We start from the raw sequence: 16,788 nt of genomic DNA on the forward strand, positions 1-16,788 counted from the left end.
AAGAAGTCAATTAAAAACAAAACACAAAAGTGCAGTCCCGAAATAGCCGCCACCGCTAGGGCGCCTTCCTGGCACAGGCCTCGTTGCAGTCAGCCATCGACGCGAACCGGTTCCCTCCGGTCAGGCACCGGTGGCCGCTCACCACGGCGGCCGAAGAGCGCAGGCAGCGGGCGCGGCCCTCTGGCGGCAAGAAGTGCGCGAAGTACGGGAAGCGCAGGTGGCGCCGCTCGCAGGGCACGGCCCGGGGCTTGCCGCAGGGCGGGTACCGCTGGCGGCCGCCATGTCCGACGCACTTGCCAGCGCACTCGGCGGCGGTGGCGAACACGGCGCTGCCGTTGGACGGGCATGTACCCGAAGGGAAGCTCCACAGATGGCAGCGGCCGCCATCGTAGAACCACCAGCTGTCCGTCACGTCTTCCCTGAAGGAAGAAGAGAGTCTGGAACACTTTGTCGAGGCGAGTGTTCTGATAAAAAAAGTGCCGGAAAGTGAAGTGATGTTAAATGCGGAGCTTCAGGCTGAGTATGAGCAGGCACGATTCCAAGCTACATGATTCCTCCTAATCAAGAGGAAGAAATGCGCTTGGGCAGGGCATACAATGCGAAGGTAAGAAAACCGCTGGTCCTTAAGGGTAGCGGAGTGGATTCCAAGAGAAGTCAAGCGTAGCAGGGGGAGCAGAAAGTTAGGTGGGCGGATGAGATTAAGAAGTTTGCGGGGATACGGGGGCTGCAACTGGCGATGGACAGTGTTAATTGGAGAGACATGGGAGAGGCCTTTGCCCTGCAGTGGGCATAGTCAGGCTGATGATGATGATTCCTCCACCTCTTAGATCTACTTTTCGCCTGGTACCACGCCTAAGCAAGTTTGAGAACTCGCTGCGCAAAAGAACGCAGTAATTATCATCATCATCAGCCTGACTACACCCACTGCAGGGTAAAAGCCTGGGCAAAACTATAGTGCAACCGGCAATATGATTTCACCGTCGTGAAGATACAGCCGTTGATGTAAAATGGCGGCCAAGAGAACTGAACGTCGGCAATCAGCAAAGCTTTGAATATGTAACCCCTCCCACCAATGGAACACGGGAGGTATTAGAGAGTCTACCGATAGCACATGACTCAAGTGTGACCTTTTTTACCGAGGAGCTGTACCTACCTGTTGCAGGCGGTGAAGAGAGGTGTCTGGAAGCAGGCGTCCCTCGGGTGCTCTCCCAACACGCAGCTGTGCTCGCAGTTGGCCAGTGAGGCGAACCTGTTCTTGCCCCGTGCACACAGCTGCACTACGGGGTCCAGGGAAGTAGCCAAGCACGCGTTCACTGACGGCCGGTAGTGGAACTCGCGCCGGGCCACCGTGCAGTACGTGTACACGACAGTCTGGCAGTTGGGCTTCCCCTGGGGAATTAGCGAGAAAATACGTGCTTATGAACTTTTTACGTGCTTTTTGAAGGATGAAGAAGAGGGCAGCTACAGCTAATCCGCAAAAATGTGAGAACAGGAACTTGCCAAGTTACATGTTTAGTGCGGCCCATGTCAAGATCCTCCTCGCCAGCCAGCATATGAAGTTTGAAAAGCTTGATCAAAGCGCAATACAGAAAACGTGGTCACAGCAGGCACAAGACACTAGGACTGAAGTGCAACTACCAAAACTACCAAATTTACTTCCGCAATACTTTGGTAGGAAAAACCTCAATAAAGTAATGACACATTTCGTCCTGAAACATCAAGTGAAGTGTATATAAGGAGGGAAAAGCAGCTTTACTTCTCTGTGTTAGCGTATTTCATTGCGTTCAACCTTATTTTTATTAATGCCAAAGCATTATATGGCTCTGATGCATCAGAAAAAAGTGTCCGCAAATTTTGTCCGCACCAGTACGTCGTTCTCTGAAGATAAATGTGTGGAAGTGTGATTGTGAGAGTGTGTGATAACATGTTTCTGTGTGAAAAATTTTATTGATGAGGTGTAATTAGTTAATTAAACGTAAAAGAATACACTTAGACTTCAAAATAGCCATCGACGCTGACATAGTACATGGACGTCAGAACAGCCACGGGCGTCGATATAGTTTGTGGACGTTTTGCTTTCGCATTGCTCCAACGCGGGTCGCGCAGCGATCTCTAAGTTTTTACTCTCAAGCCCGGTCAGGTGTTACAGAGAGGAGTCGAAAGAAAAAAAGAAACAGAAAATAAAAAATTCCAGCCTGTCACATTCTCTATTATGATGTGAGAGGCTACTTAAATTCTACCTCTCAGATCCTCTGTTAGGATGTGACAGGTAGAACAGAAACACCTTATTGATTTTGAGTCTCACATGCTGCAAAACGTTCCTAATTGCACTGAAGCGCTTGTGTCTAGTGGTGTGTCTGTCCAGATATCCAGTGTTTGAAGGTTCGGTAAGATCATGAAACATAAATATTCAAGAAGTTGTGCAAGAGACTGCATTTTTGACCATTCTCTCCTAGCAAATTCTTTGTTCCTTTACGAGTAACTGCACTTAGACGATGTTGCGAACACGAAAAGTAAAAAGTTTCATGCTCATAAGAAATGTGGTTTTTATACTTGTCGATTTTACTCCCCATGCTACTCCAGTACGCAAGCCTCTCAAAGAATTTTCACGAGTCTTTGCTGGGGCTGAAAAACATGCCAGCGTGCATCATCCGATGATTAGGACAAGCGCTTTGATCCAGCTGTTTTTACCTCTCTCCTGTGGGACCGTTCCTTGTCACCAAGATCAGCGGAGGCCTCCGAATCCTCCTCGTCGGTTTTTTCCTCCGTGTCTACCTCGGTGGGAGGGAAGATCGTGTCGTCGTCATCCTCCGGCTCACCCCTCGCCACAGCGCCCTTGCGAGGCAGGTCCGGCAGCACGCTCGCAGGGAGACCGGAATCAGTGGCCGCTCCCCTCGAGTCGACAAGCTGAGCCTAAGTTCGCATCAAGGGCAAAGCAGTAGGTTACATTCATCATCATCATCAACCTGACTACGTCCACTGCAGGGCAAAGGCCTCTCCCATGTCTCCCCAATCAACCCTGTCCTGTAGTCCTGCATAAGGAAAGTTACAAAATCTCAAAACAAGAAGTGTGTCAAGCATGGCGAGATGATTCATTAGGTTATTATTGAACAGGGGCTTAAAAATGCTTAGAAGGGGACTTAGAGCACTGGATTTAGGCAGTTTCTGATAAAAACTAACGATTAATACCTTAGGAGTCTCCGATTTGGTAATGACATTGGCTTAATTAACTCTGAGGAAGAATTGCAAAGCATGATGGAGGATATACAAGCAAATAACAACCGGCCTAAAATTAGTACGAAAAAATTACAAAATATTTCACTGACGAAATTGAAACTGTAGTGTTCGACGATCCAGGTAGGCAAAACAGTTCAGGAGGGGAAGCATTGGAAGTGGTAAGGGAATACATTTACATTGGGCAAGTAGTGGCTAACGATCCGGACCACTGGATTGAAATAGCTAGGAGAACAATAATGTGGTTGGCTGCATTTTGTAGTCACTAGCAAGTGCTGAATACCAGCTTGCCAATAACCCTCAAATTAAAAGTATTCCTGTATTTTACTGGTACTCACCAATAGGCCATCAACGTGGAGGCTAAAGAAAAGGGTTCAACTTACACTGAGGAGAGCGAAACTAGCTACGTAAAGAAAAATGATAGGTGAGTAACATTAAGAGGCAGGTAGAAAGAATTTTTTCCGGCAGCAAACGCGAGTTAAGGATACCCTGCTCAAATTGAAGAAATCTTAGATGGCAGGGAATGGAAAGCGAAGGCAAGATAAAGGTTCTTTATCCAAACCGAATGAATTCCAAGAGAGGGCAAGCGTAGCAGGCGGTGACATAGAGTGAAGTTGCGGGATGGGCTTAGGAAGTTCACGGTGCTATGGTGGCCGCAGACAACACAGGAGGAGGCTAATTTGACGGATATGGGAGAGGCATTTCTTCTGCAGTGAATATAGTTAGGCTGACGATGATTATGATACTGAACGCGAAACTGTACTTCTGTATCTTCGAAATACGTAGCGCGAAAAACAAGACAGGCAAGGTGAAGACAGGACACGAGCGCTTCTCACGACTGAATTTTTTATTGTGAAGGATATCAGAATATATACCATAGATATGGAAGCGGGGAAGGAAGAAGGAAATACAAAATAACAACTCAAAAAAAGAACAAGATGAGGAGATAAAAGGCCGGCGATGGAAGCAAGTACATAGCATAGCAACATAAAACACGTGCACTGTTACTTAACAACCGATTGGAGGTACACAATCTCACTTTTTGTCAAGGCGATGGATGCGTCACTAATACACTTTTCCCCCCCTTTCGCGATATGGAACGCTTCAATAATCTCTCTCGTACGTTGATAATGTGCTTTGTCAAGTACTGCAGTCTTATCGAAAAGGGGGCGACATTTACATTCTCTGCAATGCTTCGGTAAATTTTCAAGAGCTGTTAGCGTTAAAGAATCTGTGTTCGAACAGCCGGACATTTAGACAGCGCCCGGTCTGCCCTACATAATATTTTTCACACGAAAGAGGAATCTTGTAAATCACCTCTTTTCTACATGGCACAAACCTAGATTTGTGATTAACATGGCAACGATGATCACTTTTTAATCCCTCTGCTTTCGCTCTGACCACCGCACACAATCCAGATAACTTCACGGGAGCTGAGATTACCGTGCCCACCTCGTAGCGATTGGCAACATGGCTGTTCGAACACAGAAATTCTTTAACGCCAACAGCTCTTGAAAATTTACCGAAGCATTGCAGAGAATGTAAATGTCGCCCCCTTTTCGATAAGACTGTAGTACTTGACAAAGCACATTATCAACGTACGAGAGAGATTATTGAAGCGTTCCATATCGCGAAAGGGGGGGGGGGGAAGTGTATTAGTGACGCATCCATCGCCTTGCCAAAAAGTGAGATTGTGTACCTCCAATCGGTTGTTAAGTAACAGTGCACGTGTTTTATGTTGCTATGCTATTTACTTGCTTCCATCGCCGGCCTTTTATCTCCTCGTCTTGTTCTTTTTTTTTAGTTGTTATTTTTGTATTTCCTTCTTCCTTCCCCGCTTCCATATCTATGGTGTATTTTCTGATATCCTTCCCAATAAAAAAATTCAGTCGTGAGAAGCGCTCGTGTCCTGTCTTCACCTTGCCTGTGTCTTGTTTTTCGCGCTACGTATTTCGAAGATGCAATTACTCCGACTAGCCCAGTTTAGCTTACTTGTCTACTTCTGTCTCGTTTCGTTTTTGATAGATCGTCACGTCACCACACACACCTGCCCGGTGGCATCGGGTGGTTCCGTGTCCAGGGATGTGAGGATGACACGGTTCATCTTCGCGGTGACAGCCACCACGGCGGACAGAAGCAGCACCGCCAGCACAGTCAGACCCACCAGACGCAGCTGCATGTCTTTGGGCGGTCTGCGCGTCACGTCCGAGCCGGATGTGTCAGAGTCCGATTCGCTCGAGTCTGCAGAGAATAGCAGCACGAGTGAGTGAATCTCTGCTGCAGAGTTCCGCCAGCTTTTCCCGAATAGGCTTCCTCTATTACCTGCTTCAGCTATAGGGGTACATATAAAACCTTGGTAAGAAGTCTTCGGGTCACATGATTTGCTTTTACGCACTATAGTGAAGCCTCCTCACGGCATACCTAAGCACCAAAAGGGCTTAACTCTCCCGCCGCGGTGGCTCAGTGGTTATGGCACTCGGCTCCTGACCCAAAAGACGCTCGTTCGATCTCGGCCGCGTCGGTCGAATTTCGATGCAGGCGAAATTCTGGAGGCCAATGCACTATGCATGACAGTGCACGTTAAACAACCCCACAAGGACGAAATTTCCGGAGCCCTTCATTACGGCGCCCCTCTTAGGGTCAAATCCCCATAACTTCATCGCCCACTCCGTTACCCTAAAGTACCAGCGGTCCTCACGTCTTAAGATGCATACCAGTTGCTAACAAAAGATAAATTGGCATAAGGGCTTCATGGTGTCCTTCATAGCTACCATTACAATCCCAAGGGCTTTCGTCTTCCCGTCACGTTTTATTTTGTAACGAACAGAACCAACCCGTCCGACTTTCGGTATTACTAAAATAGTAAGCTGACAGCTGACGTAGTACATTAGCTCACCCGGGTCTCCGGCGTGCTCTGAACACAGGCGGCAAGTTGGCGACGAGTTGCTCTTCCTCGACCCCGTCTCCGCGTCCTCTTCGCTCGAACGCCATATTTCCCAGATGGGAGCCACAGGGGAACCCAGGCCGCGACCGGAATGAAGCTCGGAGTTCCACGAGGGCACCTGAACTTGCTCGTGAAAAGGCACCGTAGAGCCAGATTTGAGTTCCATGTCGTACCAATTCTGGGGACTTCGTCCGGCTTCTTGGAATGCATCTGGAAAGCCTATTACATTATGGCGGGTTCCATCAATGTAGCGTGGATCCATCGCTTCAGACTGTAGTTCTTTGCTGAGTTCTGTCTATCGAGAAGTCTTCCTACGGACTAGATGCCGCGCCGGGCGTCACACTTCGTCTTTGGATTCAGAAGGCGATTGTGCCGATGATCAAGCATTCAATTCGGAGAGAGAATGAGCCGCACTACTTCTTTCTTTTTGTCTTCACGATCGGACACAGGCTCGCGCTGCTTCATAAATATTGTTTGTTCGCAACTGTTAGGGCAGAGAAATTGATTGATTGATTGATTGATTGATCGATCGATTGATTGATCGATCGATTGATTGATTGATTGATTGATTGATTGATTGATTGATTGATTGATTGATTGATTGATTGATTGATTGATTGTAAAAACTTTAATTGTGGGGGACGGGAAGCGGTGAGAGATTGCTAGTCGTCCCGTATTGGAGATCATGAGACCGTTGTGCGGCCTGCCCTATCGATCAATTGTTGTTCATCCTACAGGTTCCAGCTCAGGTAGTTTATAGAAGCAGAATTAAAAAAAAGGGCTGGAAGGATCTCAGCAGAGCGAATTCTCGCGCCCACAACTGCTGTTATAACTTTACTGATCTAGACACCATTTTATTTCAAGAGAAGGCAAGCGCAACGGGGAGCTTCAGAAAGTTAGGTGTGCATATGAGATAAAATGGTTTTGCTGGGATAAGTTGGCCGAATCTGGCACAGGATAGGGTTAATTTATGAGACATGGGAGAGGCCTTTGTCCCTTAGTGTGCGTAGGGTGGCTGCTGCTTATGATGATCTAAAAAAAAGGCCCTCGATATGCGTCCGTCGACAGGTGCCAGGTGCTGGCGAGAGCGTCCATCCCCGTCCCTCCATCGCCCCGTAGCAACAGAATAACCACACGTTTCAAAAATGTGCGTACACTGATGCTCGGGGTCATGTGCACCGTTTCAAGTTAGCGTTCCCGCATTTGTGGGCCGAGTGTGAGACGCTCCTGGAAAAACTGACTAAACTGAACGTTCCCTCGGACGACGTCTCTCGCATCCTGTACCCCGAGGGCTTCCGAACTGAGCGGCGATTAGGATCATGACCACTCTTGAACATTTTAAAGGGCACTGGCCTTGTGGGCCACTGGTAGAGACACAATCAGTTAAATCAGTGACTAAGGCGGAGCATTTGCTGACAGATCACTGTAAGGCTAATCCAGCCTGTACATTTCAACCACCACCGCCGCCAACCCCGCCACCACCACCACCACAGCCGCTAGTAGCCCGAAATGTAGGCAGAGATATTAGGGACGGCCCTCCGACCAATAAGTCTGTTAAAGCAGGCGAACTTAATATATTAACCAAAATCAAGTGCCCGTTCCAAAAAATGTACCCAGACAAAAAAGACGCACACTACTGGTGCTGCCCCTAGCGGTTGCGCCGTGCATAAAATCACACTAATTGGCTGCGCCACATGCCACCGTTGGACCACCTCTCTTTCTTTCACCGTGATTTCCAAAAATACGGCAGACATTGCGTCAAGGCAGAGCTCCGCCACATGAACTTAGACTTTCGGGTCGTTCCTGGTTTTTTTTTTTTTTTTTTTGAGGTAGGCATTACTTGCAAGCCAACCTTCTTCATTAAATACTCTCTAAAATTGATACAAAAACTGTGCTGTAAGCTGCTTCAAACTGCTGCAACTGCGCTGGAATTCGATGCAAAATGTTATTAGCGCCGTTGTGAATTGTTGCGGTCCACTGGCAGACTGCCGACAGCGAACTCAGGGGCACTTTTATTTTTTTCTTTCTTTTTATAAGCCCTTTGTAACATATGTCATTGCCACGGTGGTCAGTTTGCTCATAGCCCGGTGGGCCGGCTGTGAGGACACCACAACGTCACGTGAGTGGCCCAACTAGGTTGCCTGCCCGGGGATTTTTCGCTCACAACGCCAGCGACGGCATCGACGACGGCAGATTTTCTGCAGACCCGGAGCTTTAAAACTGTCGCATTAAAAGGCGGTCAGTGTATTTTTATTATGACAGATTCGTAATTCAGCAGTGATTACCGTGCGAAGCGACATTAAAGGGCCTAATCGGAAAACATACTACGTTGATGTTCAAAATGAAGCTTTGAGGCCGTAGAGGCAACCCTCGTGATATGCTGAAAATCACGCTGAAATGATGTTCAGCCTCAGCGTAGTCAGTGCAGAAAGCAACCTGCACTACAAAGCGGCCCATGTTGGGGAGATGTGAACGCCTCGCAAAGCCACAAACACTTCTCCAGCCGAAGCTTCAGTGTACGAGCCATCCTTATACTGTATCAGCAATCCTGCGAAAAGGGAGCATCTTGACTAGAGGGGGCTGTGTACGGTATCGGAATTATCAGGGTGATAGAGTGATATTTGTGGCCTCCGAAAGTTGCCGAAATTCTTAAATCGAGAAAGTGCTATTGCGTGAGCAACCGGTAATGCGCAAGCAGAAGTGGTGGGCCTGGACACGAATCTGTTCAGAAGTAGCCCTTTGAGTGCGAGAAGCAACGTCTACACAGAAACCGAGCACCAAGCAATGGTAATGCTTGTACCCATTGTAAACACGGTTGGCGCCCGGCCGTACTGAAGATTTAACGCCGCATTTCCCGTATACCAGGCAGATACTCAAACCACTGAGCTACTGCTGCGGTGGATACAGTTAAAAACAGCACGCGGAACTAGGAGCGGTCATCGGAGGCCACGGTGGCTCAGTGGTTATGGTGCTCGACTTCTGACTCGAAAGACGCGGGTTCGATCCCGGCCGCGGCAGTCGAATTTCGATGAAGGCGAAATTCTAGAGGTCCGTGTACTGTGTGATGTCAGTGCACGTTAAAAAGCCCAGGTGGTCGCAATTTCCGGAGCCCTCCACTACGGCGTCTCTCATAGCCTGAGTCGCTTTGGGACGTTAAACTCCCGTAAACCGAGCCAAACCATCATCTGAGGCAACAACGTACAAAGATCTTTTGAAGAAGAAAAATAACAATCAACTTTTATTTCCTACAGGCCGCGATTGTGAGCAGTCGCGGCAAGCATGACGACGCTTATTCCTTGGGGATGCAGTCGACGGGAACGTCGACGGTCTTCTTCACGGTGGGGATGTCCTTGAGCGGCAGGTCAAAGTCGCGCTTGCTCTGGGCGTCCTTGAGCATCTTCTTCAGCAGGGGCTGTTCCTTGTCAAAGCAGACAAACTCCAGCTCGATCTTGTCGGTCGTGGATGGCTTGCAGCCACGCTTGCAGGCAGTCACCTTCTTGAGGCTCATGCAGATCTTGCCCTCCTCGTAGATGATCTTGCGACGCTCAGTAATGCATTCGGGGCTGGCGAGGAAGCTGTACGGCTCCACTGTGTCAGGTATAAAAGGCAAAAGAAAAGGTATTAGCCCTTCTCGTACCCAATAGATCAGGGTGAACGCTATTTTATGGCACAGTGAACTGCCTAATCCCTGCTTTCAACGATGGCCCATTCCACAGGCTGAGCTCACATTTTTTCTCTAAATCAAAATAGACCTAACATGATGTTTCGTTTTATGAACGCTTGATGACATCACATTTGGTAACGCGTTCCATGCTTCGCAGACTGTACACACACTTGTGACCCTTTTTTGTCTACATCAACACTTGCAGACAGCGATCAGATTCCTTGCATTCAAAAACAGGAGGGAACAAACTCCGCCTTATGAGCATGACGCGACAGCAGTAATGGGTCTATTCAGCGGCTTTTAGCCCTCTTTGCGTATTACTTCGTAGACACGGGTACTCTTTTTTTTTTCACCATCGCATAACGCTTAACCTTACCTTAATAGTGCATTGCGACAGCATTAGAGATCTTTTCCACACAAGTACTCTTTCTTTGTCGCCTAGATTCTGCCTACATGGCCATTTACCTAGAACTGGTCATTCTGTGCTTAACCTTTATAGATCGCGGAAGTGTCTTCATGCCACCCCTAGTGCAGTGGGGGAGCTGTTAAGAGATGCGCCAATACTATTGCTGTTTCAAACGTAGTCACTGGTGGGGTTTTTACGACCACGACTGCTATTCCGGATGTACCTTCCGCGACCAGTCACTCAATTAACTGCCACCTTGTGCAGTTTGCTCTTAATCCGGTGGCCCGATTGTGGTCACGTCACAAGATCACGCGACCTAGGTGGCGGGTGGGCCACCTGCTTTTGCTCGCACAAAGCTGTCGGCGAGGACCCGAATTTTCAGTAGACCAGGAGCGTTAACGCCATTTCGTTAAGCTTTTGCACCCACTACTACTGAACCTGTTCTCTCCAATGCTATCAACGCGGTTGGTCCTGTCATTTTAAACGCACTGCTCGTTGTTGACAACAGTACAGTCGGACACAATTTAAGTCTGCAGGGTAGCTCCGCACACAATCAGGACCGCCGCGCAGAATTCCTCCTCGACAAAAAAGTAGACCATTGTTAAAGCTTTTATTGTTACCTAGACAAACAGCTAACCGCCAGCTAACCAGAAGACGAAGTTATAAGCTCCAGAATTTTAATCATTTCAGCTTGTTTAGTAGAGTCAAACATAAAAACCTGATTACGTTTACTGTCCTGATTGGTCGACATAGTAACAGAGGACGCCGGCGACCATGGCACATAGCTACCACAAGCTCTTTTTAAGTTGTATCCTACTACATCCCTGTGTTTTTTCGTTGCTCACATACCGGGCTCCTGGGGCACCTTGTGGTGCTTGGTTCCGCGGATCTTGCCCATGATCTTGCTGATCTTGCTGTAAGGACGGCTGCTGTGGCTGGTGTAAGGAGTGCCGACCTTGGGCGTAACACCAACGGGGCAGAACAGGTGACCCTTCAGCACCTGCTCGGGCTCGAGAGAGTAGGAGTTCAGGAAATCTTCGACTTCGGTGACGACGCACTTCTCAGGAGTCACAAACTCGTCGTGGTATTCCTTGTTGTTGTCACCGCACAGACCGGCGAGGGTACCGGTGTACTTGGGGCGCGTAACCTGCGCCGAGGAAAACAGCAGTCACTCATCCTCTTAGTGTTAAAAAGGAGAGCCGCATTATGAAACAAGCACAAGGGCAATAAAAAGCACGTGGCAAGCGGAACTGAACATTCCAAAATGGTCCGCTGCAGAAAGCTTTGTTCCGCTGAAAAGTTAGACGCAACCTTTGTTTTAACTTCGAGTCTTCCTGTGCGTGGTCTTCCAAACGGCTCCTACACCGGGTATCGAAGGACTATGAAAACGTTTCCCAAGAAATGGAATCAGAAGTTTTTTGTCTCGGTTACAGTTTTTTAGCGTTTTTTAGAATGCAGGACCGCAGTTGAGACTATCGGCTAAGTGCGATCCTGTTATAGTAACAACGCATGCATACCTTGACAAGCACGCTGCTTCCGTTGTAGGCGAGGACCAGACCAGTGTCGCGGACCTTGAGCCACAGAGTAGGGGCAGCATCGCGATGGGCAGTGACGTAAAGGAGCACTTGCGAGCTGAAGTTGAAGTAGTACTGCAGCACCTGCGACTTCAGGGGCTCCACGGTGAGGAGAGTGCCGTTGACCTCAACTTCGTACGAGGTCTCGTCCTTGGGCGGCAGCACCTTGACCAGCGTCTGGTTCTTCAGCACAACCTGGAGGGTCTGCGTCCAAATATGGTCGGTCATGATATCGCAGTCACAGATTTTATCGCTACGCACTTAGGTATGTTTCGGTTTTCGTTATTCTGCCAAGTCAGCGTTGAGACGTTTCAAACGACTCCGTGATGTCACTTAACAATCAATAAAACTAGTGTAAGCACTTATTACAACAGTAGTCCGAGTGGTGAAGCCAAAAGTCCATCGGCGTCAACAGTTAGCGATGTGTATGTAGCATACTGAAGAGGTGTCATTCATACATTGCCTTGCGCGGTCAAGGTGTGCTGCTAACAAGCGATGGGTTCATGCAATATCCAGCTGCTAATGAAGTAAGGCATATCTTCTTACCTGGACTTCCTCACTCTCCTGCTCCAGAAGGACAAGGAATTCAGGGTCATCGACGGCGTGGCGGACCAGGACGTGGGGGACCTGCTTCTTCAGGGTTTCGAGGGGAAGGGTAACGTTGTCGAAGGTCTTCAGGTAGTACGGGCTGACAAGGCAAGTCGCTGCACAAAGAAAAATTACTCAAATTACGTTGATGAACAACGGCTTGAAGGCAGAGCGCAACTTTAATGACAGCAGGGGGCTCCCAACACTCGGACTGCCGAACAAGTGCGCTAAGAAAATACATGAATGAGACAGGAAATTAGGGAAAAAAAATGTGTTTGCCAGAACAATTAGTTCTATTTCTGTCAACAAAAATTCGGCCGGAGTGTGGGCACCCCACAGGAAATATAGCTTTGATTTGTACTGGTGTATATCTTAGTTCCGCCGCGTATCCGTGTATATTTTATGGGTGGAATAGGACGAAAGTGCGTGAATTGCTTGTTTGATTTTCTGCCTGTTCATTTCTTCTATTCTAAACATTTTATCCTGAAAAGCGTCTGTACATCTCGCTGATGAAATCAATCCTAGTCACTCAGTGAAGAAGGCTCTTGCATTCTCGTTCCTTCCGCAAACCTGAAGGAGGCCCGGTTATATTGCCACTTGGAACAGAAGAACTTGCACGATAGCCGATTTTCAAAAACTCAGTTCTCAAAGCTCAGGCTATGAGGGACGGCTTAGTGAAGGGCTCCGGAAATTTCGACTACCTGGGGTCGCAATTTCCTATGGCGTCCCTCGTAGCCTGAGTCGCTTTGGGGCGTTAAACCCAACCGAACCAAGCCAATTTCTCTGGTCCACCGTTAATATGCTGCAAAAGAAGCAGTGCTTTGAATTGCCAAATACTCACGGACGGGGTATTCCTTCCTGAGGACTCCGACCAGCTGGGTAGTCAAATCGTAGGCGGTAGTGGGCCTGAGGGCAGCGTACCAGGGCAGGCGGGTGAGGGTGACCTTCTCGTGGTGGGGAGTGTGCACTGTCACGTTGGCCGTGGTGTATCCAGTGTAGAGGTCCTCGAGGACAGCCTCAACCAGGAACTGGCCTTCAGTCACAACGGGGCTCTCCACGTACTCGGTAGTGGCCTTGTCGTAGAGGAAGACCTTGGCCGTCTCGTAGAGCTTGTGAGTAGCGTTCACAAGCAGGCTAGGCACCTGGGGGCGCACATTGTCAAGACCATCATCACCATCCGCCAGAATTTCTCTAATGCAGGACAAAGGTCTCTTCAACAGATGCCCAACGGGCCCAGTTAGGCGGAAGCCACGCCACCCTATTGTCATTATCGCCGTAGCACCTTAGCACGTGTCCCTTTAAAGGCGCCGAGTGCCTTTCCTTCCTTCTATATGCACCCTCTTTCGGTAAAAAGCTGTTGGTTACCACATATATTGACTACCGAAATTCACACACACAGGACAAGAGAAGGCGACAGAACACACGCTAGACCACAACTCCAAACACTTTCTACTTCCTGCGGTAGTTCAGCTTCATCCAGGCATTTAACCTTCTTCCGACTTACGTCACTCTTATCTTTGGACCTCTTCCATGCGCACAATGTCGGCAACCACTGAGCCCACAACCTGTCATACGCCCGCTGGGCATCCCGAGTCCACGAATTGAAAGTATGTCCTCCATCCTTGCAGCCAGTGATACCGACTACCAGCTAGCCCAACTTAAAGCATTGGTATTGGTTACCGGTTTTCTCCGTTTAATTTAGGTCTTAAGCGCACTTATTTTGGAGCGGTGATGTGAGATGCTCGAAAAAGAACAAATAGGGTGTTTTACTAGATAATACGTACTTAAATATGTTTTAGCCAAAACTTCACACAATCTGTTGGGGTGCTTTTTAAAGCCACAGGCTCCGAAAATTCTCGCCCCTGGCTGGAGGAGTCTTCAGGTTACCGCAGAGACCGAATGTTTCCCATTGGATCCCGGATTATAACTCGTTCTTCTTAGAAAGTCCTTAATGTTTCCTTAACCTCTCCTTAACCTCCTTAACCTCTTTGGGCATTAAGTTTCCCGACGTTCAGTGGTGTTTTAACAGGTCCAGTCCCACATAAATGGTACAAAAGGCAAAAGGTTGTGCATGAGCATTCTATCCTTTGTAGGAGAGTAAGACGTAGTTGGTAGTAATACACTGTGTTTAGTTCGGCATCTATAGTAACTCGCTTAAACTCCGCAAACTTTTCGTTTTCTTCCGGGATTCAGAGTAGTTTAGGGCCGCCTTAGGCGAAATTTATGTTAGGAGGAGAAAGTAAAGTTTTCGCGGTAAGCAGGATAGGGCAGAGCTCAAGGGCAAACCTTTAAGACCACTGACCAGGAAAGTTAATTCTAAATGGTCATAAAAGAGCTTCGCCAAATTTATGGACATTTCAATGAAACCATTCTCTGCCTACTCACAAAGTTAATGCCAGGGATTAATAGATCGACCTATTTTACCTCAGTGGGCAGGGTGACCTTGAGGACGAACTTGTCCAGGCGATGCTCGTACCAGCGGACCTTCTTGCAAGCGTAGCTGACCAGTTCCTTGCCGAGCTCGGTGTCCTCCTTGCACTGGGCGTAGTACCACGGCAGTTCGGTAGGCGGAACGCTGTAGGTCTTCATGAACGGAAGCCCGCGGTCGAGGGGCAGGTCCTCCGGCACAGGCCACTTCCTACGCTGGTGCTGAAGATTGCTCATCTGGGGATACTTGGTAACGGACCCCCACTTCTTGTAGGCTGCCGCCTGGGTCCATCCCTACATCACAATTAGCTGTATTACACCACAGTGTTGGCCTTTTTTGTAAACATCTCTTAGTTACCTAAGAGACAATAAGCATAAGGTAACACCTGGTTCCACATGTCCAACAATCTCGCGCAAAAACTTTGAAAATTGGAAAACTGTAGGATACTCTTATGGAAATACTGAAAGTAATGGTCCATTTTTCAGATATATAGCAAGAAATTTCTGTTAAAGCGTGTCCATCGATCGCATCGAGCACTTAAAACAGCCATTGAAAACCGATAGGGAGCGCTTTAGAAGACTGCAAAAACTTTAATAAAAAATGCAAGACTGCCGTCCCGTCGCTGTTCCCGTCGTCTACTCAACATTCACAGAACGACCTACTTAATAATTACGATACCAAAAATAGTCACGTACGCATCAGTACAGGTCTTTCGACAGTTCGCGAAGTCAAGATACCATAACGCATTTACTGCGTCCACCTTTATTCAGCTTGAACCAACGAGCCTTCGTGGTTTATGCAGTCTCGCGATCCGAAGGTTCTTGGTTCGATTCCGATAGAAGCCAAAATTAATACAATTTTCTTATTAACTCAATTTTCTTTGGTTACAGAAACCTCCCTGAGAAATTTGGCGTCAATCCGAACAATCTTTGGCGTGTTGCTGAATTTAATTGCTGCTTTGCTTCCATCGATATTTTTAGTTCGCGGTCAATGGCGCTGAAGACGCCGGCGCCGGGTTTTCTACGACGCTGAACCCTTAAAGCTGCCGCTTTTAAAACCTAGCGGCAAAAGGTGCAGGTGTCGACCCGGCTATGCGACTTCTATAGGTATTAGTGACAGCTTTTTAGGCAGCCCCGTACATCTAGTGTGATTTTTTTTTTTCCTCGTGGAAGTAGACAGTTTTTCTTTGCTTGGTTTTTCCGCATTTTTCTGCCTGTTAACGACCTAGAAGATTTTCGCACTTTTGCCTACTTTTTATTGGCAAATATATGCCCGGCTTCTCCGTGCTTCTCCTATAATGACGTGCACACCGCATTTCAAGTACAGCGTAGATACATTTTAATACCTTTTTTTTTTGCTTCAGTGTTGAAAACGCGTAACCCTACCTAAGGCTCGTACATACGTAGCATGCTTTCCATCCATAATGCTTATTCTATTTCTTCAAGAGCGCAGTGTTCTAACTGGAAGCATTCGAGATAAAGAATAGGGCGGAAAACTGTGAGCTATGGCAATATAAGGATGACAGATTAACTGATGCTTTCAATGTGTACGGTCATGTGCCCTTTAGATAACCTAATTTATTTGAATGCTAATAATCCATCTTCATGGCAAATATAAAAAAACGTGCATCAAAATTGGGGTGAAAGTCTTCCTTCAAGCGTGGCACATACTACTGCAGCTTTGGGCCTGGCAATTTTTATCAGGTAATTAACTCATTCTGTTAAACACTACACTTCTCTTTCCTTGAGTAAAGTGAGCCGCTCTTGGGAAGTACATTCGTTCTAATAGGCAAAAGAAAACCACAACATGTGCTCGGATACTCACAGTGCCGAGAAGAGGCGATTCCTGCAGCTGCTCAGTGCTGGGGGTAGCTTCCAGCTGCGTGGTAATTAGGAAAAGGCATCTGTGGCAGTGTTTTTAAGGCGAAAGTCTTTAATGGCTCATACAGTC

General features: G+C 47.8%; 2 protein-coding genes across 2 annotated transcripts in view; both read right to left on the reverse strand.

Moving 5' to 3' along the window:
• Positions 1–55: 55 nt before the first annotated feature.
• Positions 56–6,344, reverse strand: LOC149366463 (uncharacterized). The gene is made up of 5 exons (XM_089570914.1): positions 6,131–6,344; positions 5,282–5,475; positions 2,692–2,913; positions 1,154–1,389; positions 56–419 (listed from the first exon to the last, which is right to left on the reverse strand). Exons 1-5 carry the CDS (start codon positions 6,342–6,344, stop codon positions 56–58), a joined length of 1,230 nt encoding a protein of 409 aa, XP_089427040.1.
• Positions 6,345–9,402: 3,058 nt separating this feature from the next.
• LOC149366464 (vitellogenin-3-like) overlaps positions 9,403–16,788 on the reverse strand; it is a 31,070-nt gene continuing 23,684 nt past the window's right edge. The window contains exons 21-27 of the mRNA XM_089559603.1: positions 16,651–16,716; positions 14,835–15,101; positions 13,252–13,552; positions 12,369–12,526; positions 11,766–12,026; positions 11,098–11,395; positions 9,403–9,766 (exon numbers count right to left, since the gene is read on the reverse strand). Of these exons, the coding sequence (XP_089415729.1) occupies positions 9,468–9,766; positions 11,098–11,395; positions 11,766–12,026; positions 12,369–12,526; positions 13,252–13,552; positions 14,835–15,101; positions 16,651–16,716 (1,650 nt within the window). The 3' untranslated portion in view covers positions 9,403–9,467. The remainder of the gene's footprint in view (positions 9,767–11,097; positions 11,396–11,765; positions 12,027–12,368; positions 12,527–13,251; positions 13,553–14,834; positions 15,102–16,650; positions 16,717–16,788) is intronic.

Source organism: Amblyomma mixtum, chromosome 1 (genome assembly GCF_055824585.1).
Source record: "Amblyomma mixtum isolate Tamu chromosome 1, ASM5582458v1, whole genome shotgun sequence".
Lineage (NCBI taxonomy): Eukaryota > Metazoa > Arthropoda > Arachnida > Ixodida > Ixodidae > Amblyomma > Amblyomma mixtum.

Bases quoted from the DNA above. Each gene is read 5' to 3' on its own strand.
- LOC149366463 (XM_089570914.1), bottom strand. From the start codon at position 6,344: ATGGAACTCAAATCTGGCTCTACGGTGCCTTTTCACGAGCAAGTTCAG. The intron at 5,476-6,130 runs GTGAGCTAATGT...TATTCTCTGCAG, and splicing joins AGAGCACGCCGGAGACCCGG to ACTCGAGCGAATCGGACTCT. The intron at 1,390-2,691 runs GTAAAAACAGCT...CTAATTCCCCAG, and splicing joins AACGGTCCCACAGGAGAGAG to GGGAAGCCCAACTGCCAGAC.